Source organism: Pseudophryne corroboree, chromosome 3 (genome assembly GCF_028390025.1).
Source record: "Pseudophryne corroboree isolate aPseCor3 chromosome 3, aPseCor3.hap2, whole genome shotgun sequence".
Classification (NCBI taxonomy): domain Eukaryota; kingdom Metazoa; phylum Chordata; class Amphibia; order Anura; family Myobatrachidae; genus Pseudophryne; species Pseudophryne corroboree.
The window spans coordinates 469,152,888-469,180,328 of NC_086446.1; the positions used below are offsets into that span (position 1 = coordinate 469,152,888).

A 27,441-nucleotide genomic window follows, 5' to 3' on the forward strand; every position below is an offset into this window, starting at 1 on the left:
TGCAGCTCCACTGTCAACAAAAGCCGACACCAAAGAACTGAGGCTGTCAAAGGAAACCTTAACTGGAACTAAAAGAGAGTTATTCGAGGAGATAAGCTGCAGACCTAGGTGAACCCCCTCACAATTCACCTGGTCAAAGCGTTTCCCGACTTGTTCGGACAGTTACGAGCAAAATGTCTCTTACCACCACAGTACAAACAAAGACCGGAATTTTGCCTTCTGGTCCTTTCCTCAGAAGACAGCCGGGAGAGACCCATCTGCATGGGCTCCTCGACGTCTTCTGGAATGGAATAAACACAAGGACTTGACCTTACAGATGTTCCTCTTTCAGCTCTCCGCTCTCTGAGACGACAATCAATCTTAATAGAAAGCTCCATGAGTTTATCGAGAGTCTCAGGAGCGGGGTACTGGAGGAGACTGTCTTTAATAGACTCTGATAAGCCGAGGCGAAACTGACTGCGCAGGGCTGGGTCATTCCAGCCACAGTCGTTCGACCAACGGCGAAACTCAGTACAATAAACCTCTGCAGGATTTCTACCTTGTTTGAGAGCGCGCAGCTGACTTTCAGCGGACGCCTCTCTATCTGGGTCATCATACAAAAGCCCTAAAGATTTAAAGAAAGCGTCTACTGACAACAACGCAGGATCCTCTGCTCTTAAACCGAATGCCCAGGTCTGAGGATCCCCCTGGAGTAAAGAAATAATAATCCCAACCCGCTGAGATTCAGTACCAGAGGAAGTAGGTCTTAAACGAAAATAAAGTTTACAGGACTCTTTAAAATTAAAAAAATCTTTTCTATCACCAGAAAAACGGTCGGGCAAATGCATCTTTGGTTCAGGGACTACCTTTGGGGAGGCTCGCAAAAGATCTTCCTGCGACCTCACCCGAAGAGAAAGATCCTGAACCATCTGAGAAAGTTCTTGAATCTGATTGACTAAGAGCTGGCCAGGATTTGGCCCTAAACCTGTCGGATTCATGAGGCCAAAAAACTTTAACAAAAACTGAATGAGAAAAAATTAAACCCTGTTTAATTTTAGTTTTTTTTTTTTTTTGGTTTTGGCCGGTAATAATGTTATGATTCCAGCACTCTCGTCTGAGGAGATCTTATTGCGAGGACCGGAGCACTGGAACGTAATGCTGGGGAAGGGAGCGGGAATGGAAAATAGCCCCTGGCGCCCTATCTCCGTTGTCTCGCCCGTGCTGTCAGAAATCCCCTGCGAGACTATGGTTGCTTGAGCCCATGGCAGCCGCGTTTGAAGGGCGGATTATGTCTGCCCAACTCCGATGCCCCCTCAGGTCTTAATGGGAGACAAAGGGAAATCCGAGACAGGGTGATAACAAGGGGCCCTCTGACTAAACAACCAGGCCAGGGGCTACAAGAAACTAAAAACTAGAATATGTGCGGAAAAACCGCCAGGGAAAAGGACAACCAAAATATCCACTTGTCCACTCTCCTACCCGGCACCGCCGAGTTCCGGAGAGGACTTGTGGAAGCGGAACCCTCCGCAAATGCTCCGAAACAGAATATAAAGATAAAGCAGCTGAGCCGCAACATACGGCAGAGCCGTAACTCACGAACACCACACAATATTCTCTGGTGATCGTTGAGGACAACAGGGGACCAAACGACTTCTTGGGATGAGATGACAACTCCAAGATACAGAACTTCTGAGGACAGGAATGACCGGATACAGCAGGACAGGAACAGACGTTCAGCAAACCAAAGCAGCATGCAGGAAGCTATTACCGTCGTCTGTGTGCAGCACTGAGCAGGTATTTAGCAGGGAGTCCTCCAATCAGCTGTTCAGAGCCTGATTGGTATTAATGCCGTGCAGCTGCCTTGCTGCACGGCCAGAAGACAAGTGTGTGTGCAACTAGACCCTGCAACGGGGAACGCGGTCCGCCCGTGGCGTCCCCGTTGCTAGGGTCCGTGCGGCTCAGCGCGCCCGGCGTCTAGCGTTGCTAGGAAGCCGGCGGCTGAACGCGCACGGCGTCCCTAGTTGCTAGGCGCCGTGCCGCGCGGACATTGCGGACCCCGGCGCCTAACACACAGAAAGGGTAGTGGATAAGTGGAATAGTCTCCCATCAGAGGTGGTAGAGGCTAAGACTGTAGAGCAATTTAAACATGCTTGGGATAGGCATATGAATATTCTTACAAAGAATTAAGGTTCAAAAAGGGTTGAGATTACATAAAGGATAAAAAAAAGGGGCAGACTAGATGGGCCAAGTGGTTCTTATCTGCCGTCAAATTCTATGTTTCTATGTTTCTATGTTGTTCTGCAGGTGGTGACCACAGACCACTTCTCAGCTCCTATGCTTTCTGGCTGATGTTTTGGTCACTTTTGAAAGCTGGCGGTGCTTTCACTCTAGTGGTAGCATGAGACGAAGTCTACAACCCACACAAGTGGCTCAGGTAGTGCAGCTCATCCAGGATTGCACATCAATGCGAGCTGTGGCAAGAAGGTTTGCTGTGTCTGTCAGTGTAGTGTCCAGAGCATGGATGCGCTACCAGGAGACAGGCCAGTACATCAGGAGATGTGGAGGAGGCCGTAGGAGGGCAATAACCCAGCAGCAGGACCGCTACCTCCGCCTTTGTGCAAGGAGGAACAGGAGGAGCACTGCCAGAGCCCTGCAAAATGACCTCCAGCAAGCCACAAATGTGCATGTGTCTACTCAAACGATCAGAAACAGACTCCATGAGGGTGGTATGAGGGTCCGACGTCCACAGGTGGGGGCTGTGCTTACAGCTCAACACCGTGCAGGACGTTTGGCATTTGCCAGAGAACACCAAGATTGGCAAATTCGCCACTGGCGCCCTGTGCTCTTTACAGATGAAAGCAGGTTCTCACTGAGCACATGTGACAGATGAGACAGAGTCTGGAGATGCCAAGGATAACATTCTGCTGCCTGCAACATCCTCCAGCATGACCGGTTTGGCAGTGGGTCAGTAATGGTGTGGGGTGGCATTTCTTTGGGGGGCTGCACAGCCCTCCATGTGCTTGCCAGTGGTAGCCTGACTGCCATTAGTTACCGAGATTAGATCCTCAGACCCCTTGTGAGACCATATGCTGGTGCGGTTGGCCCTGGGTTCCTCCTAATGCAAGACAATGCTAGAACTCATGTGGCTGGAGTGTGTCAGCAGTTCCTGCAAGACGAAGGCATTGATGCTATGGACTGGCCCGCCCGTTCCCCAGACCTGAATCCAATTGAGCACATCTGGGACATCCACAGACTGTCCAGGAGTTGGCGGATGCTTTAGTCCAGGTCTGGGAGGAGATCCCTCAGGAGACCATCCGCCACCTCATCAGGAGCATGCCCAGGCGTTGTAGGGGGGTCATTCAGGCACATGGAGGCCACACACACACTACTGAGCCTCATTTTGACTTGTTTTAAGGACATTACATCAAAGTTCGATCAGCCTGTAGTGTGTTTTTCCACTTTCATTTTGAGTGTGACTCCAAATCCAGACCTCCATGGGTTAATAAATTTGATTTCCATTGATAATTCTTGTGTGATTTTGTTGTTAGCACATTCAACTATGTAAAGAACAAAGTATTTAAGAAGAATATTTCATTCATTCAGATCTAGGATGTGTTATTTTAGTGTTCCCTTTATTTTTTTTGAGCAGTGTACAAAGGCAGATACCTTATCACGGATCGTGCGGATATAGTACTTCCTGTTTTGCCTTTGTACGGAGGCGGAGCATGAAGCAGCGATGAGATGTATAAACATGTCATTTGCCAAAGTGGGGATCGAAAACTCCCACCTCCGGTGAACCCTGCAAGAGTCAACAGCATATCAGCCCTCCTCTTGGCTACCTCCACTGGGCATGCGTGAGATCTTGCTACTATCGTGAGATCTCCTGTGCAGCCCGAAGCGGCAGTCGCAACTGTCAGGGACAGTGCTGTCCCTGCATTGGTGATGGGGCAACGACACCTGCAGCTGTCAAAATCGACAGCTGCAGGTGTCGGAACTGTCAGTGCCACTGGCTGTTCATACATTTCCTCGCACATCAGCACACTATCTTGTAGATGACAGTGCCAATATAGACAGTGGCGCATAGCTACCCTATCATGTACCGCACACTGGCACATTCATATATGGGAAGAATTGGTATCAGTGCACATAATGTGTGCTGATGCCAATTCTCCCCCATAATGGTACTTATTACATCTACCAGGGACGTGCGGTGAGCTAAATAGCTCAGGAGGCACTGGCTAGCACCAGAGTCAGATTTACATGCAATATATGAGCCAAAACGTACATCTGGGCATTATACACAGGTGCAGCAGTATAAAATTTGTGAGTTTTGATTAGAGATGTGCGAAAAAGTTAGCCAGGTGAGGCACTGCCTCCCATGCCATAGACTTTTTACTCCAGAGTTTTGGCTATAAAAATTATTAGAATAATACAAAGAAGATATTTTAAACATAATCTTTGTATTTTTCATATACTTTATACAGTCAAAACTCTGGCACAAACGTTAGTATGGCAGGAAAGGCTCTGCCTCACCTGCCTCACCCCACCACACGTCACTGACATCTACCTCCTTGTGTCTTGTTTGTAAGTTCCACTGCTACATTACAAATGTTAGTGGTGCAACAGTTTCATGATTCAACTACTGATGAACTTCTTGATACGTATAAAACTCAGGTTTTGCCAATACTCATTGCTAAAATTGTTCAACAATGTGATAGTAATTGTCCTGTGTGTGCCTGAAATAGGATTTCTTATTCATCACCATGTGGTCTATAGTACTTCATCTGTTGCCAGTACTTTCTGGTTTCTGGAGGGACATGTCTCTAGATTTCATCACAGATATTACAGTTTCCAAAGGTTTTACCATCATATTGGTATTCATGGATAAATACTGTAACATGACACACTTTGCACTGCTGACTAAGTGGGTCATTTAGACTCGAACGCAGCCACGCGTCTGTACGCAGCAGCTGCATTCGGGTGGTCTGCGCACTGGCCGCAGTGTGCGTACGCAACCTTACACATTGTGGCCTTATCATGGAAGGATGCGGTCACAGTGTGATTGACCAAGGCGGGCCTTGCCCTGTGCTGGGTGGCCCCCAGTATGTGAGGAGATGGACACATATCTGCTTCCATCTCTGAATAAGGTCCCAGGGGACTAATTTAGAGATGTACGCAATCTCAATGGTTTACATACATCTCCAATGTTAGATGATCTGCGCATGTTCAGGATCTGTACAGTGCATGTTCAGACGTGTTTCTGAAATGATGGTCGCAGTATCTCCTAAGCTGCAGCCTGATTGACATGCTTCAGAATTTAGGGACGGGAAAGAGGCGGGGAAGGAGCGGTGATGATCAGTGATTAAAAAAATGGGGTGTCGGTTCTGTTTTCTGGGCAGTCCGAGGCCAGTGGCTGCATACTTATGGTGATTTATATTATAGCTCCTACATAGTCTGCAGCGCTTTACAAAGAATATTTAGTTATTCACATCAATCCCCACCCCACCACATGTTTGTCTCCCAGTGTGAACACTATAAAATGCACCCCCCCATAGACATTGTAACAATAAGATATCTGCATGCCACAAAAAAGGGGGGGTGGCCTTACAGGAAATCACCACTTTACACTGACGCAATAGTGCCCCTTACACCATGTTATGTCTCACACAGTAATGCCCCTTGCGCCACATTATGCCTAACATAGTAATGCCTTATGCATCATATTATGCCTCACACAGAAATGCTCCTGACACAATACTATGCCCCACACAGTATTGCCCCTTGCACCATATTATGCCTCACACAGTAATGCCCCTGACCCCATACTTTGCCCCAGACAGTAATGCTCCTTGCATAATATTATGCCCAATACAGTAATGCCCCTTGCACAAAAGTATGCCCCACACAATAATGCCCCTTGTACCAAATTATGTCCCACATTATGCACCACATTATGCACCACATATTTATGCTCCTGACACCATATTATACCTCACACAATAATGCCCCTTAAAATTATGCCACACTAGCCTGCTCGTTGTCAGGGGTTTCATGATGCCGCTGCCATCTTTAACTGCAGCATGCACCTCTGAGTCCAGCACCCCCCCTCCCCGTGGGTCAGCGGTCCCAGCACTGTTGCACTGTTCGTGTCTGCCTCCTTTAGCCTCTAGTAAATGTCCCTCCAAAAATGGCCACCTCCTCCTCTAGCATCCTTCAGAAGTGTCTCCTCTGAGGTGGTGACCCTTTTAGGTGGGACATTTTCAACAGTATTCCATGTGGACTGCCAGACCGCGTGGAATACTGTCTGCAGCAGACAGTGGCTGTGGCCACAGGTGCCCAATGTGATTGCACGGCTCGCCCGGCCCTATAAACGATCCTGCACATACGTTAGGTTTAATTTATCATCAGAACCCAATTAACCTACCAGAATACTCTCAAAAGCACAGGTAGAAAATACAAATTCCAAATTCCACATAGATAAGGCCTTGGTGGAAATTGAACCCAAGAACTCAGTGCTGTGAGGCTGGCAAGTAAAACATTGCACCACCCACAGTGCAGCCCACTATTTTGTGATATTCCTGAGCACATGTAATATTCTGTTGTTGTTGTTGTTGTTAGATTTATAAAAGTTTGACATTTGTCAGACAAGATGAAAATCCCACAAATCTTTTGTTATTTTTAAATATTTTGTTTGTTCTACCATCCACCGATGTCATGGCACATCTGTATGCTCCAGGCAAGATAGGACCAGCTACACTTTGAAATCTCTGTGATTCATTATCAGAAGTACAGTACAATACATGGCGGAGTCGTAGGAGATCTTGGAGAATATCAGACATAAACACATTCAGACAGTTATCAAAGGTTTTCACTGAGGATGGGTCATTACAACAATACAATAGGCAGGTGGGCAAATGCATGACAGTTATTAATGTAGGATATGTCAGCAATGCCTTGAGTCCTTTTATCAAACAGTATCTTAAAAGGTTTTCTAACTATGCAAAAACTAACTTTAATCTTTAGAGAAATATAGAAAATACATAAATGAATTAAAGTAATATTTTATGCTTGTAAATCAGTTTAAAATCCCACTCTAATGTTTCATTTAAATGAAGTCACCTCTACTTGTCCTAATTAGCATAACATATTCCAGTATATTATCAACATACGGAATACAAATAGTCTGTTGATCAGAGGCTGATGCTCCAGTTTCTACAATAATATATACAATATGTACAAAAATATATTACGTCATGCAATTGTCTGATTAGGTTTTAAAAATAACTATTTTATCCCTCGATATTCATTCTCATATTGGAAATCTTTCTTTTAATCTGCTGTCTCCAAAGACTGAAGTAATGAAAGCAACCAGTATAGCGTTATACTGTATAAATAAATAAATAAATAAATAAATAAATAAAGCATAATAGGGAGAAAGATGGGATGCAGTTAAAATGCCTGCTGTCAGGATCCCGGCGTTCAATTCCCGACAGCCAGTGAACTACCGACATACTAAATCCCGACAGCCGCCCAGTATACCCACTCGGTTGGTGGGTCCACGCCACCAACTGAGCAGGAATAGAACCCGTGGCAAGCTAAGTGAGCCACTGGGCCCAAAGCGCGGCGAGAGCAGCGAGCCCGCAAGAACACTCACTGCCGGGATTCCAACAGGCGGGATGCCACTGGCATCCCGTCTGCCGGTAAATCATACTGAATCCAGAAAGATAAAGAAAGAGTGTAATGCTGGGTACACAGCTATAAAATCATCGGACCAGTTGCTCAATGTTGGCTGATTGGCCCGACGAATGTATAGATACAGGACGATAGCTGATAAACCACTTAAAAGATTCCTTCAACAGTGGGGATCAGGAGGTGGCATCTTATGTGCAGTTTAATATTTAAACTGCCGACCTCCCAATCCAATTATACAATGTATACCAACAAATGAGGTTAAGCTCACAGCGCTGAACCCAGCAATGGAAATGTATAAAAATCACAAACACCGTGTTCAGGAGTTGTTTCAGGGGTTTCCCATAAGTGTCTTTTTCCTCTCTTATAGACTGACACTTACTTTTTAACCCCTTGGAGCGTTCATCAAAAGGTTTCTTTTTAGGTGTCCCTGATTCCTTCAATCCCGTTCCCACTGTTCAGACCCGACTCAGCGCATCAGCAGTGATACAGACACCATAGGGATATAAGATGGGAAAATTCCCAGCAGAGATATTTAATGTATGAACAATATAAAATGTGTTCTATTAAAACAATGTGACAGATGGAGAGGATCGTACCCGCTGACGGTTGAGGCTGTGCGCTACCGCTGAGAGGATCCGGAGTATCTCAGCGTGCTGTTCTGGCAACAGCCTCAGACATGCAAACGGGCTGTATTCTCCTCAAGTCCTTACGTCACAGTCCAAGTCCTGCAGGACTTGGACTGTGACGTAAGGACGTGAGGAGAATACAGCCCGTTTGCATGTCTGAGGCTGTTGCCAGAACAGCACGCTGAGATACTCCGGATCCTCTCAGCGGTAGCGCACAGCCTCAACCGTCAGCGGGTACGATCCTCTCCATCTGTCACATTGTTTTAATAGGACGTATTATCTTGACACATTTTATATTGTTCATACATTAAATATCCCTGCTGGGAATTTTCCCATCTTATATCCCTATGGTGTCTGTATCACTGCTGATGCGCTGAGTCGGGTCTGAACAGTGGGAACAGGATTGAAGGAATCAGGGACACCTAAAAAGAAACCTTTTGATGAACGCTCCAAGGGGTTAAAAAGTAAGTGTCAGTCTATAAGAGAGGAAAAAGACACTTATGGGAAACCCCTGAAACAACTCCTGAACACGGTGTTTGTGATTTTTATACATTTCCATTGCTGGGTTCAGCGCTGTGAGCTTAACCTCATTTGTTGGTATATGTTGATTATTGGTGCAGGTGTACACCACGAGGGAAAGACCAGCTGCTAATCCAATAGGCGCTGCATAAGAGAACAAAACCTTTTTGTACAATTATACAATGTACAGGAGGTCAAACTGGGTACACACTACTTGGTCGAGAGCGTTTAAATTGATCTGCCGAGTGATCGGTAATATGTGTACCCAAATTAAGGGGGCAGGGAGCGGAGTTTCCAACCTTTCATAAATTTACTGGTATGTCATTAAAACAGTAAATTTTCAGTCATCGCAGTGAAAAAAGCTTGTACTTGCCCGTAATACTGTTCTAGAAGTAATAGCATTAAGTTTAACCACAACAATTATATTTATATTTTCTAAGTTTACAAATGATGTCATTTAGAGCTTCTGATTCTGATGTTACCTACAGCCACAAGCACAAATATTACATTCTCCAAGTACAGCATATGTTCCCATTAATTCTAAATTAGACTGAATCACAATGAAATTCAAAACAAATACAATGTCACCTACCCATCATGTAAGACCTTCCTTTTACCTAGCGCTGATATTTGTTCAGTCACCATGGAGAAATATTTCAGCAATGCAGAACACACATTCACCTAACATCTCAGAATTCCCCTCAACATTCTATTTCCATTAAGGTAATGAGCACAACAGCCAAATGCATGATATACAGTACTGATACTGCTCTCATTTACTGAAAGCATAAGAGAGACGTGGGCTGCTCAAAAATGAGAAATAATGCAAATAAGGAAGTAAAAATAAACATAGTAAATTATCAGATTAACGTGTAGCCCAAAACTGACTTACCAGGTTCTTTTTGTTGTTCTTCTGTAGGTCCAAGCACATCGCACATTCCTGCTGTAATTTCATACTTAGGGAGCTGATTTCTAAATCCTTCCTAGGAAAAAACAAAATTCTATATGATTTTTGCTCACAAATGGCAATGTGTTAAATCACATTAGTGTTACGTACTTTTATATTAGCAACATATGGATTACAGTTGATCGGAGGCTGAAGCTTTGAAAACATATATGTATGTAAAAAAAATATATTGATAATAATTGTCTTATTTGACTTAAAAGAGCTATTACTGTACCGCACAAGTCTGATTCCCTTTCTGGAAAACTCACTTTTAAGCTGCCTGTTCCGATGTATTCTGGCATTGATGTTACCTGAAGAATTCTCTTAAAAGGCATAAAACTATTTATTGTCATAAGTGCCAATTAATCTTTCACATACCTGTGTCAGGGAAAAGCTAACAAAAGAAACACTGAATGGAAAATAATGAATACACAGTAAAACTATAAAGAGTAAAGAGCTATATCTAGGAAAGTCCAGCTGTCAATTAAAGAGCCCAAAGCTTTGGCTCATACTGGTAGATGGAACATGTCAATCTTGTCATTTTGCAAAGAATGGCAGAGGGATCATGTATATAAAAATATATATAGAAAATAAGCTGATCAACCTTTTTGTACTGCTGTATTTTTTTTTACAGCTTAGAATTGTTTTAGAATTAAACGGTTGTACTGACATGAAAAATAAAAATAGAAATAGAAATGGGAAAATATTGTTAAGCACTTAAAAACCAGATGATAAAATAATAATAATAATAATAATAATAATAATAATAATAATGTACAGTATCTAATCGTAATTTAAATTTTTGAACAAGCTAATTTTAATAGAAATGAAGGAACTTTTTTGAGATGCTTGTAATTATTAAAACTCATTGAGCTCTTAAACATTTAAAATTAAAGAAACAATATACTGAGATAATCATTGATAACTACTGGACCTTTTACATGGCTGTTTTTGCAAACTGCAATATTTACAGAAATGTTAATCATTGTTTAACCATAATACCATGGAGACTGTCACTGGCTATTATAGTGTTTTCTAGCTTGGGACCTGTGAATTATGTTGATGACATTATTTTAGAACCAGAAATGTACTTCCTAGAAGGTGTTTTACTAGGGACAGTTAAACTTTTCATTGTCGTTCTCCATCTGCTGCTCATCTATGTGTCTCTGGTTTGGAGGAGCCTACAGGCAGATTGGAATACTCACAGTGCCTCAGTGGTACACTCAAAGGAGGTTTCCAAGTACCCAGAAACTCCCTCCTGATATACCAAAACATTTTATAGACAGAGAGCTTTCAGTGGACAATGAAATCTCATTGACAAGGCTATCTAGTGTTCAGTATCCAAGAAACATGGGTGAATGGGAAATGCTGTGAACGGCCAACCAGAGCAACTCCTCCCATAGGCCTTTACAGAGCACTAGTGTACATTTCTCAATGAGCGCGTTCCTCCTATCAGTTTAATCTCTAACAAGATAGCTTTCTTACAACAGTCTTGCTGCTTGTAAGTGTAGTATGACTGTTTGATATCAGTTATTCAAGTAAAATATGTCTTTTTGATGTTTTGGGGCACATTTTGCGCTTCTTTGAGTTCACTGAAAACGTGTGGGGAAAAAGTAAAATACAATGAAAGTGGGTTTTGTTTTTCTTTTCAAGAACGAAACCTCTTCAGCATCTCACACTAACCATTAGTATGTAATGCTGCCAAAAAGACTGCCTGAACATTGAAGCTTGATTGAAGACTAGTTACAGTCTAGTACCAAGCTTACTTAACGTTAGTGAACCACTAGTAACTTTATCTGACCATAGGGATTTATCTGACCAGTCTTTCTATGCCTTTAAAAATCCTGCGTTTGCCCAGGACCTGTCCACACATGAGATTGTGTTAGTGACAGCACAACTATATGTGACATAAAAAAACAACCTAAAAAAACATACAAATCTTTGTGATTGCTTTAAACATGACTATATGCCATGCATGGTACATTAAGAAGAATGTTCGAACCTATATTTGTATGGGATGCTTTCTGCATCCCGGCAGTCTGTATGCCGGAGATCATGTGACAGACGTCAGAATCCCAACACCACTCGGGACACCGGCGCCGGAACACCGACCGCCAGAATGCCAAAGGTGAGTATCAGGGATACGGGTACAGCCTGGTGTGGGGAGGGTTAGACACCTATGAGGGTTAGTCATTGCCGCCACCCCACACGGATTATCCCTAGCTACCTCCCCAAGGGTTAGAGTTAGGGTAGGGGCCAGGAGAGGGGTAAAATAACTTGACCCCTGTCCGGTGTTGGGATCCTCATTATCGGGATGCTGACGCCGGTCACGTGATTGCCGGGAACGTGACAGCCGGTATTTACCCAACCCATTTATATACTATTTAATATACATAGTAATATTATGGCTACCCAATAGGGATATTTTCAGGAAGGAAACTGCTTGCACCCTGTGGGTATTTAATGTATTTAATCTTGTGTTCATTGTGCTCATGGGATCTTACTTCATCTCTGCATTAGATGAATATACTTACCTACAGTATCTCTTCTACAGTATCTACCTACAGTACTGCTTGGCTATCACATTTAAGCACTATCTGCAGTACTTAGTGCATGAGCCAGTTTGCTATAGCACATATAACATGAATATCAAAGCCTAGCTACTGAGGTATATAGATCATTATTTTATTCATTTTACATAATTCTTTATGTATTATTTGTTATTAATCTCATTTGACATATAGCTGTTATTAAAATAATAAAAACACCTTTTCCTACAATTTACGCTTGTTTCCTACCAAAATAAAAATAACAGCTCACTCTCTTTTGTCTGTCTATCTATCTATCTATCTATCTATCTATCTATCTATCTATCTATCTATCTATCTATCTATATAAACAGCATTGCACACTGAAGAAGTCAGCATGTTCTTTTACTTCACAAACTTATTATGAAACTTAACAGAGGCCATTGAAAAACCATGATCTTCTATGACTACAAGAGCAGGACCATTTGTGACCATTTGCCAGCTGCTTTTGGGGAGGAAACACCATCCCGCGGTATACAGAATTTTGACGCGGGAGACAGTCCATAGAAGATGAGGAGCACTGCAGCTGACCTCTGTCATCACAGAGGTGTGGGCCATAGTTGAGTTGGATGCCAGGGTGATCATGGGATCTCATCGCGATCCATCCACTTGATATTGGGTGTGATGAATGACCCGCGCTGAAAAATATGAAGCTGCTCCTTTAAATTAATAATGACAATAAAACAATAGGAAGGGAGCGCTGAAAGGAAGTGAGTTAAGATAAAATAAAAAAAAAAAATAAAAAATTGCAAACACCTGTGAAAAAAAGAATGTGGTTACTATGTAATGTTTACAGCACCTTTGTGCTGATGTAAAAGTCCTGTGCGGGAATCCTTTTATGGACGTCGGAGCTGCGATCCGTGCTGCGGCTGCAGTGGGGAAACCTAACTGTCTGTCTCTCCCTTACTCTGCCTACCTTCAGTCACGTCCGTCTGTCAGCTCTTCCGTGTGAATCGCGTCCTGCTGGCTTGTTCCCGGTGTTGTTTCTTGCACTCTCGTCTCCACACCCGTCTGGCGCAGGCGGGGATGACGTCAGGGCTTTCACTTGTAACTCGCGTTGGTGAGGAGTTACAAGTGAAAGCCCTGACGTCATCCCCGCTGCAGCCGCAGCACGGATCGCAGCTCCGGCGTCCATAAAAAGATTCCCGCACAGGACTTTTACATCAGCACAAAGGTGCTGTAAACATTACATAGTAACCACATTCTTTTTTTCACAGGTGTTTGCAATTTTTTATTTTTATTTTTATTTTATCTTAACTCACTTCCTTTCAGCGCTCCCTTCCTATTGTTTTATCATCCACTTGATATGCCACAAAACACTTGGACTGAACAAGGTTTCTGCATGCCTTGTGCCCCAACAGCTGAATCAAGAACAGAAGGAGGCTGGGATGACTTGGTGCCACACCATGTTGGCCAGGTTTGATGGTGGTCACTCAAACTCTGTCTAGGATTTCATCAGTGGTGATGCATACTGGATCTACAATTTCGACCTCGAGACCAATAAACAGTTGGCCTAGTGGACCCCAGTGGAAGGTGCTTTGCCACAGAAATTCCGACATGAGTGCAGTGTGACCAAACAGATGGTGGCTGTTTTTGTGGTTAAGACTGGTCAGGTAGCTACCTTACCACAAATGGTAGCAACATACCTTCACTGGGGACTTGCAAACCAACAAATGCCTGCCACAAAATCTGGAAGCCATTTCCAGGTGCCATTCTAGAACTTCGTGGTGCCCTTCTCCAACACGACAATGCACCTGCCCACAGGAAATATTAACCTACCAGTATATTTTTGGAGTGTGGGAAGAAACTATAGTACCTGGAGGAAACCTACACAAGCACAGGGAGAATATACAAACTCCACACAGTTAGGGTAATGTTGGGAATCGAACCCATGACAGGCACTCACGGCAGAGAAACTATAGTGAGAATGTCATAACATTAACCCTGCTCTTGTTACCTGGGAATGTACTGCAATGGCAACTTGAGTGAGAAATGGCCATTTTGTACATTTTATAGCGTTGGCATAAAAAATGGTTAAGGTGCTAAAATATCTGCTGAATCTGTTCTCTCCTTTTTGTTTGGCACTGGCATTATGGAAAGCAGAGAGACAAAGGAAAAATGCTAAAAAAAAACTATTTAATCTGACATCTAGCATGCTATATAGTTCATATATAGTTCACTGATTTGGAAAATGTCAAATTATAATGATATGTTTTCAGAATTAACACCACCTGTTTCAAGAAGTTTTCAGTATCTGAACTGTGGTCTGTAAATCTAAAACTGAAAAATGATTAGATTTGGATCTCTGCATATCTGCTTTGTCCATTTACAGTTTTACTTGAAGGAACAAAATATTCATAGATATTTTGTCTGTTCCAAGGAATGCTGAACAAAGTAATGTGAAGACTACCATCCAAATTCTGCAATGTCTAGAATTCAAGAAGTGTTATTAACTCCTAGATATTTCACCTATGTGAAGTGTGTACGATTGCCATGCTTCATACATTTTTTCTAGTGTGACTAAAGATGACGAAGTCCTCTGATGCTAACTTTTTTTGCTTTACTACAGTACATAAGGCCTTGCATACTGTAAATAGCAAAACAAAAATGGGGTTCTTCTATGATCTTATCAGCTTGTGATAGAGAATTGAATTAAACTTTTTAGAAGCTCTGTTGATGGGGGGGGGGGGGGGGGGGGGGGCTGCTCAGCACACCCTACAGTAGCTACTTATAATGGGATTCGCTACCTTGCTGGGACTCAGTACTACAGCATAGGAACAAGAAAGCAAGTGTCATATCTGCGGTTCTTGGCATAAATTGGCCAATATATGAGCCTGCCTACCAGCCATTAGAAGCACTGCTTGAGGCTAGCTGCCTCTATGCCATGTATCCCAAAGGAAACTTCTTGATTTAATGGTGCACAGGGAAACTGCATTTTTTTTAACATAGTGTACATAATACTATGGTGTAACGGCACACTTCACACACTTCAGCAAAAGGGACTGCCACTTTTGTGGCTGAAGTGCTTGGTTTGTTTGGGCCCCCACAAAACAAACTACCAAATGGGCTTAAGGCAGCTAACAGTATTGTTAATCCTCTCTACAGTTGGAAGAGGTCATTCTCCTTATACAATTCCTCACCCTCATCAATGTGTACATCATCCTCACACAATATTAATTCATCCCTAGAATCTACCATTACAAAAGTCTCTGTACTTTGATGTAATTGCTGGTAAAGGTTTTTCTCATGGTATCCATATTTGAGGAAATAACCTCCTATGCCAATTGCTTGACAAGAGGGTAGATGTATTAAGCCTAGAGAAGTGATAAAGCAGTGATAAGTAAAAGGTGATAACGCACCAGCCAATCAGCTCCTAACTGTCATTATTCAAACCCGTAATGATTGGCTGGTGCGTTATCACCTTCCACTAATCACTTCTTTAGCAGTGCTTTATCACTTCATAAATGCAAAAATACTAAATAAAGGTTATCTTTATAAAGGATCATCTTTATTTTGTATTTTTGCATTTATGAAAATTGGAGAGGAGTATACAAAAAAAAGATTTATATATATATATAAATATTTTTATAACCATGTATGTGTCCTGCCCTGTACAACTGATGATATAGCACTGCTAATATACAATAACATAGGCCCTCATTCCGAGTTGATCGGTCGGTATTTTTCATCGCATCGCAATGAAAATCCGCTTAGTACGCATGCGCAATATTCGCACTGCGACTGCGCCAAGTAATTTAACAATGAAGATAGTATTTTTACTCACGGCTTTTTCATCGCTCCGGCGATCGTAATGTGATTGACAGGAAATGGGTGTTACTGGGCGGAAACACGGCGTTTTATGGGCGTGTGGATGAAAACGCTACCGTTTCCGGAAAAAACGCAGGAGTGGCTGGAGAAACGGAGGAGTGGCTGGGCGAACGCTGGGTGTGTTTGTGACGTCAAACCAGGAACGACAAGCACTGAACTGATCGCACAGGCAGAGTAAGGTTGAAGTTACTCAGAAACTGCAAAGTAGTTTGTAATCGCAATATTGCGAATACATCGGTCGCAATTTTAAGAAGCTAAGATACACTCCCAGTAGGCGTAGGCTTAGCGTGTGTAACTCTGCTAAATTCGCCTTGCGACCGATCAACTCGGAATGATGGCCATAGTTATTAATATTACTAATTAACAGGGCCGTTTCTTGGGGCGGGCGAACTGTGCAATTACACAGGGCGCCCGCCGCAGCACTAACTGTGGCTACCTTCTTCACCCTCCTCCCTCTTCCCGAGTACCCCGCTCGGGGGGCGGAGTATTGCAGAATGACGCGGTTGCATCGTATAGTCACGACGCAACCGCATCATTCCGCGAACCTCCGCCCCCCTGAGCGGAGTACTGAGGAGGAGAGGGAGCCAAGTTTCGAAGAGGAAGAGGCGGCCGGCGCGAGGAGCGACTTGGGAGGCGGGCCGAAGAGCTGGAATTGCCTCTGTAAGTATAGTAACTCTCTCTCTGTCTCAGTCTCTCTCAATGGGGACTCTGACTGCCATTATGTGTAAAATGGGGACACTTGCCTGCCATAATGGGTAAAATGGGGACACCTGCCGTAATGTGTAAAAAGGGGATACTTGCCTGCCATAATGTGTAAAATGGGGACTCTTGCCTGCCGTAATGTGTAAAATGGGGAATCTTGACTCCGGTAATGTGTAAAAATGGGGACTCTTGCCTGCCGTAATGTGTAAAATGGGGACACTTTCCTGCCGTAATGTGGAAAATGGGGACACTTGCCTGCCGTAATGTGGAAAATGGGGACACTTGCCTGCCGTAATGTGGGAAATGGGGACACTTGCCTGCCGTCATGTGGGGATTTAATGTATCAAGGGCATTGCGGTGTGTGGCATAATATGGTGCAGGGGACATTACTGTGTGGGGCTTAATATGGTAGAATTTTTTTTCCTATGGTGGCCATGATCTGTTGGTGCAGGGTCAAAAACTGGGGTGTGAGGTAGTCTTTTCAGACTAGGCCACGCCCATTTTTAAGAGGCCATGCCCATTTAAATGAGGCCTTTTTATCTAGGGGGGTGCTTTTTTATGTCATGTGGGGGCGCATTTTTAAATCTCACACTGGGAGCCAAATTGGCTAGAAACAGCCCTGCTAATTAATCCCCCCTCCCCGACTCCAATGAGCCAATGGAAGGTGGAAAGGCTTATATGGAAGCCTCAGGCTTATAGACAATGATAGACAAGCAGACTGATGTCTTCTGTGCAGCGGTGGCAGGTCAATGATAAACACAGCGGTGGCTGTTGATCCCTGGGTAAGGCAAGCCAGCAGATACAGATGTAGCCATGCTTATCTTTGCTGCGATGCAGCATGCTGCCACATGGCTTGCTGCATGACATGCTGGGCTGCGACTATTTGCTGGTGGCGATCGCTCCATTATTTCCTAATTGAACTAATGGCACGATTGCCAGCTGCGAATAGTCACAACCTGGCATGCCATGCAGCTTACTGCATCGCAGTAAGATGAGCATGGCTACATCTGTATATTACATATTGTACAACATCACATGTATGTTTATATGTGCTGACCGGCTCTTCCCTGCAATGTGTGGTCGGAGCTGCAGCCCAGGGGTAGCAGCTGCCATTGATTAAAACTCTTGCATCAGATTCTCAGCTCCTACAATTTCTTGGAGACTGAAGCATCCAATTGTGATCTGTTTTCTGTTTGGAAATGTCACAATATTTAAAGAAATGAATATGCCAACCTGTTCTGCTTCCTCGCACAGTAACAACTTCAGCCTCACTCCTCATCCGTCACAGAGTTATTACAATACCGTAAACGCTGTCTGCTTTCCCTTGTGAGATAAATTTGAAGAAGAGATTATTTTTCTTCCTCTTGCTTCTTGCTATGAGTAAAAATAACTGCGGGTACATCTGGTTTGCAAAGACATTATTTACAGAGACGCCTTGCAATAAATAACAAGTGAATGGGTGTCATGCAATTATTCTTTTATATGCTTTTCTATCTGAAATGTAGAATACATTCACTGAACAGTAACTCACAAGAGCGTTCACAAATGTTTAGTGGAAACTCCTGGATAAAATAAGAGGGTTACTCAGGCTTGGACTGGCCCACAGGGGTACAGGTGAAACCACCGGTAGGCCCCACTGCCTGGGGGCCCACCTCATGCTCTAGGGATCAGGTTCTAGACTGTGCACTTGAATTATACATTATACACATGTTACCTTATACTGGACCATAGTGTATTTTCTACAGTGCATTACTGTTATTAATCTCTTATTAATCTGGGTTATTAATCTCTTATTAATCTGGTACATTATCATGCATGCAGCATCTGAATTTACTGTATATATTTTTGAAGAGGCCCAGACGTTACACTCCCTAATGGTTTGTCAAACCAATGAGGTTGCAGGCTACACCCCCTCTGCAGACTGGCCACACCCCTAACATGGGCCCCTACCACTGCAATTCCCCGGTGGACCCTGCATGCCCCAGTCCGACACTGGGGTTACTCATTAGAAGGGTGTTACTCAGACACAAAATATTTAAGGTAAAGGCAAATACAGAGCTTAGGGCCCAATTCAGCAAGGGTTGTAGTTGTGCGACAAATCACAAATCTACAACCCTTTTCTCTAACATGCGGGGGGACGCCCAGCACAGGACAAGTTCACCTCGCATGCCGGGTCCTGCTCCCCCCCTCCTGCTAACATGCTAGTGCATCGCTATACAGTGATTTGATCACATAATTAGGGTTGCTCCCTGCCTAGGCAGCTTAGTTGCGAAGGCAGTTGAAGGGCATCCATCTTTTGGGTCACAGCGGCAGCGTGTGACGTTACGCAGCCGCTGCAGCCTGCCCCGCAAATGGTCCGGACACGCCTGCATTGACGGGACCACGCCACCCTAATGGTACGTCGACATCCACAAAATGCAGTGTCGACGCCCCGTCACCGCCTCCTGCCGACTCTTAAACTGCAATCCCATGCGATCGCAGTTTAAGACCTTGCGCATGTGCATACCATTGTGCACACATGCGCAGAAGTGTGGAAATCAGTAAATAGCGATTTCCGCACTTCTGCGGGGCTAGCAGAATTAGCTCCTTAGTGCAAGCGCTTTGATAAGACTGTACCAGGAGGCATATTCATTTGTCTTCTCCAGAGTGTGGAGCCGTTCTGAAGGACACATACAGTTAACAGATGCACAGACAAAATTCTTAAAGGTATGTGTGCAAATGCTAGGAGCTTAGGAGACAAAATTCCAGAGCTAATTGCGATACTGACAAGGGATGATCTAGATATTGTAGCAATTACAGAGTCATGGTGCAATGAGAATCATGACTGGGATATACCAGGAAACAATTTATTTAGGAAGGATAGAATGGGAAGAATAGAGGGAGAGTAACAATGTATGTCAAAAAAAGCATAAGTGCTACTTTAATACAAAATATTGAAGACAAAAATGAGGCCCTTTGGGTCACCATAGAAACCGGGGAGAAGGACATTATTCGCTTTGGGGGGATCTATAGACCACCAGGCCAGGGGGAGGATTTGGACAGGAACCTATTGGTGGACATCACTAAAATGGCTTTAAAGGGAGAAGTCATAATCATGGGAGACTTTACCTGATGTAAATTGGGAGGGGTCTTTTGCAAGTTCAGCTACAAGTGGCAATTTTCTAAATTCCTTACAGGGAGCATCTCAAGCAATTGGTGAGGGAGCCCACTCGCAAAGACTCAATGGCCCTCATTCCGAGTTGTTCGCTCGCAAGCTGCTTTTAGCAGCTTTGCACACGCTAAGCCGCCGCCTACTGGGAGTGAATCTTAGCATAGTAAAATTGCGAACGAAAGATTCTCAAAATTGCGATTACACACCTCTTAGCAGTTTCTGAGTAGCTTCAAACTTACTCGGCATCTGCGATCAGTTCAGTGCTTGTCGTTCCTGGTTTGACGTCACAAACACACCCAGCGTTCGCCCAGACACTCCCCCGTTTCTCCAGCCACTCCCGCGTTTTTCCGCACACTCCCATAAAACGGCCAGTTTCCGCCCAGAAACACCCACTTCCTGTCAATCACACTCCGATCACCAGAACGAAGAAAAAACCTTGTAATGCCGTGAGTAAAATTCCAAACTGCATAGCAAATTTACTTGGCGCAATCGCACTGTGGACATTGCGCATGCGCATTAGCGACTAATCGCTCCGTTGCGAGAAAAAAATACCGAGCGAACAACTCGGAATGACCCCCAATATTAGATTTAATTCTTACAAATGGTGACAGGATATCAGACATATATGTGGGTGAGCACCTGGGATCCAGTGATCATCAAGCAGTATGGTTTAGTATAAAGACAGGATCCAACTCATGTCACACAAAAACAAAGGTGTTGGATTTGAAATGCTGACTTTGCAAAAATAAGATTTTACTTACCGGTAAATCTATTTCTCGTAGTCCGTAGTGGATGCTGGGGACTCCGTAAGGACCATGGGGAATAGACGGGCTCCGCAGGAGACATGGGCACTTTAAGAAAGAATTTAGTTTCTGGTGTGCTCTGGCTCCTCCCTCTATGTCCCTCCTCCAGACCTCAGTTAGAGAAACTGTGCCCGGAAGAGCTGACAGTACAAGGAAAGGATTTTGGAAATCCAGGGCAAGACTCATACCAGCCACACCAATCACACCGTATTACTTGTGATAAACTTACCCAGTCAACAGTATGAACAACAACAGAGCATCAGTTCAACCCTGATGCAACAATAACATAGCCCTTATTGCAGCAATAACTATATACAAGTATTGCAGAAGAAGTCCGCACTTGGGACGGGCGCCCAGCATCCACTACGGACTACGAGAAATAGATTTACCGGTAAGTAAAATCTTATTTTCTCTGACGTCCTAGTTGATGCTGGGGACTCGGTAAGGACCATGGGGATTATACCAAAGCTCCCAAACGGGCGGGAGAGTGCGGATGACTCTGCAGCACCGAATGAGCAAACACAAGGTTCTCCTCAGCCAGGGTATCAAACTTGTAGAACTTTGCAAAAGTGTTTGAACCTGACCAAGTAGCTACTCGGCACAGCTGTAATGCCGAGACCCCTCGGGCAGCCGCCCAAGAAGAGCCCACCTTCCTAGTGGAATGGGCCTTAACTGATTTTGGCAGCGGCAATCCAGCCGCAGAATGAGCCTGCTGAATCGTATTACAGATCCAGCAAGCAATAGTTTGCTTTGAAGCAGGAGCACCAAGCTTGTTGGAAGCATACAGGATAAACAAAGATTCTGTTTTCCTGAACCTAGCCGTTCTGGCTGCATAAACCTTCAAAGCCCTGACCACATCAAGTAACTCGGAATCCTCCAAATCAGTAGTAGCCACAGGCATCACCATAGGTTGGTTTATATGAAAGGATGAAACCACTCTTGGCAGAAATTGTGGACGGGTCCGCAATTCTTCTCTATCCGCATGGAAAACCAGTTAGGGGCTTTTATGTGACAAAGCCGCTAATTCTGACACACGCCTAGCCGAAGCCAATGCTAGTAGCATGACCACCTTCCACGTGAGATATTTCAATTCCACCGTTTTGAGTGGTTCAAACCAGTGGGATTTCAGGAAACTCAACACCACGTTAAGATCCCAAGGTGCCACCGGGGGCACAAAAGGAGGCTGAATACGCAGCACTCCCTTCACAAACGTCTGAACTTCAGGTAGAGAAGCCAGCTCCCTTTGAAAGAAAATGGATAGGGCCGAAATCTGGACCTTAATGGAACCCAATTTCAGGCCCAAAGTCACTCCTGACTGTAGGAAGTGAAGGAAACGGCCCAGCTGGAATTCCTCCATAGGGGCATTCCTGGCCTCACACCAAGCAACATATTTTCACCATATACGGTGATAATGTTGAGCTGTCACGTCCTTCCTAGCCTTTATCAGCGTAGGAATGACCTCATCTGGAATGCCTTTTTGCGCTAGGATCCGGCGTTCAACCGCCATGCCGTCAAACGCAGCCGCGGTAAGTCTTGGAACAGACAGGGCCCTTGTTGCAACAAGTCCTGTCTTAGAGGAAGAGGCCACGGGTCCTCTGTGAGCATTTCTTGCAGATCTGGATACCAAGTCCTTCTTGGCCAATCCGGAACAATGAGTATTGTCAAAGTCGAAAAATATTGTAATGCATATGCCTTGTACCGTGCGTGCGCATATCCGCAATTTGCGTAACGGAGCTTTTCACGGCCATGCGCCTTAGCGCGTGGTATGCGCATTTACGGTAGAGTTTGTGAACGCATAGAGGGTTATTAGAACATTACATATTTAACCCAAATAGTGTACATTTTAGATATAGTTCCCCTAGACCATGTCAACAAGTATTAATAGTTTAAACAGTTCCTGGACAGAGAGATTCGCCTTTGCATGATAGGAAGAGTCAGATAAAGGTTGGAAGGTGATGTCTAGTATCCAGCTGTAGGGTATTTTGAGGGTAACATTCCGGTGTTAGTTAGAGAAAGATCGCTTGTTCCTGCATATAGTTATGTACAAAAGTAGAATATGAACATTAACTGTATTTACTGTTTATTATGTATGCGGCGGGAATCCAGAGGATACCACCCACAAGAGCAGTTGGGGAAAGACATCGCCCACCCTTTCAAATCCACCTATGACCTCTTCTGTAATGTAGAGACACATCCCTGTGTCCAATGGACAATGAGATTACAGTGACCATTGTATTGTGTATGCATGTTGTGTATAAAAAGCCCATTGTTGCCTGGCCGGTCAGAAGACTCTGAACGCTATCTGTATGACCAGCGGAGGATCGTCCGGGTTGCGCTTGCGAACATTCTCACGTATGTACATTCTCTGTAGCCATTATTCTGTTTAGATTTACTTGTTAGCCTGTAGTGTATGATTTGTATTGTTTTACCTTTTGGAATTAATCCACTGTGGCCTTAGAACCCTGTGGTTGCAACTACAAATCGGTGTGGTGTCTTCACTTTCCTGCAAGGGTTTTAAAGTAGATTTATCTGTATAAGGTGTATAAGCATTGATAAGGTGTACACACTGCGGGTACTTTGTACCGCCAGCGCTACTTAAGGTTTAAAGGTATTACAGGTTGAGTATCCCATATCCAAATATTCAGAAATACGGAATATTCCGAAATACGGAATTTTTTGAGTGAGACAGAGATAGTGAAACCTTTGTTTTCTGATGGCTCAATGTACACAAACTGTGTTTAATGCACACAGTTATTAAAAATATTGTATTAAATGCCCTTCAGGCTGTGTGTATAAGGTGTATATGAAACATAAATGAATTGTGTGAATGTACACAAACTTTGTTTAATGCAAAAACTTATTAAAAATATTGACTAAAATGACCTTTAGGCTGTGTGTATAAGGTGTATATGAAACATAAATGCATTCTGTGCTTAGACTTAGGTCCCATCGCCATGATATCTCATTATGATATGCAATTATTCCAAAATACGGAAAAATCTGATATCCAAAATACTTCTGGTCCCTAGCATTTTGGATAAGGGATACTCAACCTGTACATCATTACAGTACTTCGCTGTTAAGGGTTTAAAGTGTAAGCATATCATTACATTGTATCATTAACAAGGTTTAAAGGTTATCCATTGTGTGTGCACACGCTGAGCGTACTCTGTACACTCAGCGCGGTGTGTGTACGCCAAGTGTGTACCACGTGCAGGACTCTGTACGCAAATAGCGTACAAAGTGTGTAGCAATCGTAGTCAGTTTAGCGGCCTTAGTGGCTCCACGGTAATAGGGTATCTCTAGAGGTATAGCTTTGCGGTCTAAGGTAATAACGACATTATCAGTATTGTTCTCACTCCTCTTTTTCTTATTATTCTCAACACCTTGGGTATGAGAGGAAGAGGAGGAAATACATAGACCGATTGGAACACCCACGGTCTCACCAGGGCGTCTACAGCTATCGCCTGAGGGTCTCTTGACCTGGCGCAATACCTCTGTAGTTTCTTGTTGAGGCGGGATGTCATCATGTCCACCTGTGGCAGTTCCCACCGACTTGCAAGCTGTGCGAAGAGTTCTTGATGAAGTCCCCACTCCCCCGGGTGGAGGTCGTGCCTGCTGAGGAAGTCTGCTTCCCAATTGTCTACCCCCGGGATGAACACTGCTGACAGTGCGCTTACATGATTCTCCGCCCAACGAAGAATTCTGGTGGCTTCCGCCATCGCCACACTGCTCCTTGTGCCGCCTTGTCGTTTTACATGAGCCACAGCGGTGATGTTGTCTGACTGAATCAGAACTGGTTGACCACGAAGCAGGGTCTCTGCTTGACGTAGGGCGTTGTAAATGGCCCTTAGTTCCAGGATGTTGATGTGAAGGCAAGTCTCCTGACTTGACCACAGACCTTGGAAATTTCTTCCCTGTGTGACTGCTCCCCACCCTCGGAAGGCTTGCATCCGTGGTCACCAGGACCCAGTCCTGAATGCCGAATCTGCGGCCCTCGAGAAGATGAGCACTCTGCAGCCACCACAGGAGAGACACCCTGGCCCTGGGGGATAGGGTGATTAACCAATGCATCTGAAGATGTGATCCGGACCATTTGTCCAGTAAGTCCCATTGAAAGGTCCTCGCATGGAACCTGCCGAAGGGAATGGCCTCGTACGATGCCACCATCTTTCCCAGGACTCGAGTGCAGTGATGCACTGACACCTGTTTTGGTTTTAATAGGTCCCTGACCAGTGTCATGAGTTCCTGAACCTTCTCTATCGGGAGATAAACCCTTTTCTGGCCTGTGTCCAGAATCATGCCCAGGAAGGGCAGTCGAGTCGTAGGAACCAACTGCGACTTTGGAATATTCAGAATCCAGCCGTGTTGCCGTAACACTTCCAGAGAACGTGCTACGTTGATCAGCAACTGCTCTCTTGACCTCGCTTTTATGAGGAGATCGTCCAAGTATGGGATAATTGTGACCCCCTGCTTCCGCAGGAGTACCATCATTTCCGCCATTACCTTGGTAAATATTCTCGGAGCCGTGGAGAGACTAAACGGCAACGTCTGAAATTGGTAATGACAATCCTGTACCACAAACCTGAGGTACGCCTGATGAGGTGGATAAATGGGGACATGAAGGTATGCCTCCTTTATGTCCAGAGACACCATAAAATCCCCGCCTTCCAGGCTTGCAATGACCGCTCTCAGCGATTCCATCTTGAACCGGAACCTTTTTAGGTACACGTTCAGGGATTTTAAATTCAATATGGGTCTGACCGAACCGTCCGGTTTCGGTACCACAAACATGGTCGAATAATAACCCTTTCCTTGTTGAAGGAGGGGAACCTTGACCACCACCTGTTGAAGATACAATTTGTGAATTGCAGTTAACACTATTTCCCTCTCTAAGGGGGAAGCTGGCAGGGCCGACTTGAGGTATCGGTGAGGGGGCATCTCTTCGAATTCCAGCTTGTATCCCTGAGACACAACATCTATTGCCCAGGGATCCAACTGTGAGTGAACCCACTTGTGGCTGAAATTTTGGAGACGCGCCCCCACCGGGCCTAGCTCCGCCTGTGGAGCCCCAGCGTCATGCGGTGGATTTAGTGGAAGCCGGGGAGGACTTCTGTTCCTGGGAACTAGCTGTGTTGTGCAGCTTCTTTCCTTTGCCCCTGCCTCTGGCAAGAAAGGACGCACCTCAGACTTTCTTGTTTTTCTGTGATCTAAAGGACTGCATTTGGTAATACGGTGCTTTCTTAGGTTGTGAGGAAACATATGGCAAAAAATTTGACTTCCCAGCCGTAGCTGTGGAGACCAGATCTGAGAGACCCTCCCCAAACAATTCCTCACCCTTGTAAGGTAAAACCCTCCATGTACCTTTTTGAGTCGGCATCACCTGACCATTGCCGAGTCCACAGGACCCTTCTGGCAGAAATCGACATAGCATTTATTCTAGAACTTAGTAGGCTAATGTCTCTCTGAGCATCTCTCATATAAAGGACAGCGTCTTTAATATGCCCCAGGGTCATTAATATAGTATCCTTGTCTAAGGTATCAAGTTCCTCAGATAAGGTATCCGTCCAAGCTGCTACAGCACTACACACCCAAGCCGACGCGATTGCCGGCCTCAGTAAGGTACCTGAATGTGTATAAATGGACTTCAGGGTAACCTCCTGTTTGCGATCCGCAGCATCTTTGAGGGTAGCCGTATCCTGTGACGGCAGGGCTACCTTCTTGGATAAGCATGTCAAAGCTTTGTCCACCCTAGGGGAGGATTCCCAGCGTAACCTGTCCGCTGGCGGGAAAGGATACGCCATAAGAATCTTTTTGGAAATCAGCAGTTTTTTATCTGGAGATTCTCAAGCCTTTTCACATAACTCATTGAGCTCGTGTGAGGGGGAAAAAGTTACCTGCGGCTTCTTTTCCCCATACATATGAACCCTCCTGTCAGGGACTGGGGTTTCCTCTGTGATGTGCAACACATCCTTAATAGCTATAATCATATAACGGATGGATTTAGCCAATTTTGGCTGTAACTCTGCATCATCGTAATCGACACTGGAGTCAGAATCCATGTCGGTATCCATGTCAATAATTTGGGATAGTGGGCGCTTCTGAGACCCTGTCGGCCTCTGCGACATAGGATCAGGCATGGGTTGAGACCCTGACTGTCCTGAGGTTTCAGCTTTGTCTAACCTTTTATGCAAGGAATTAACATTATCATTTAAAACCTTCCACATATCCATCCAATCAGGTGTCGGCGCCGTCGGCGGAGACACCACATTCATTTGCTCCCGCTCTGCTTCCACATAGCCTTCCTCATCAGACATGTCGACACAAGCATACCGACACACCACACACACAGGGAATGCCCTTTTTGAAGACAGTTCCCCCACAAGGCCCTTTGGTGAGACAGAGAGAGAGTATGCCAGCACACACCCCAGCGCTATATAACCCAGGAATAACACAGTAACTTAATGTTAACCCAGTAGCTGCTGTATTTGTGTATTTAGCGCCTAATTATGTGCCCCCCCCCTCTCTTTTTACCCTTTTTCTACCGTGATCTGCAGGGGAGAGCCTGGGGAGCTTCTTCTCAGCGGAGCTGTGAAGAAAAAATGGC

General features: G+C 44.5%; 1 protein-coding gene across 1 annotated transcript in view; it reads right to left on the bottom strand.

Annotated features, from left to right (window-relative positions):
• The window catches only part of LOC135056040 (myosin-16-like), a 580,471-nt gene that overhangs the window by 501,793 nt on the left and 51,237 nt on the right, over positions 1–27,441 (bottom strand). The window contains exon 4 of the mRNA XM_063960763.1: positions 9,709–9,799. Within this exon, the coding sequence (XP_063816833.1) occupies positions 9,709–9,799 (91 nt within the window). The remainder of the gene's footprint in view (positions 1–9,708; positions 9,800–27,441) is intronic.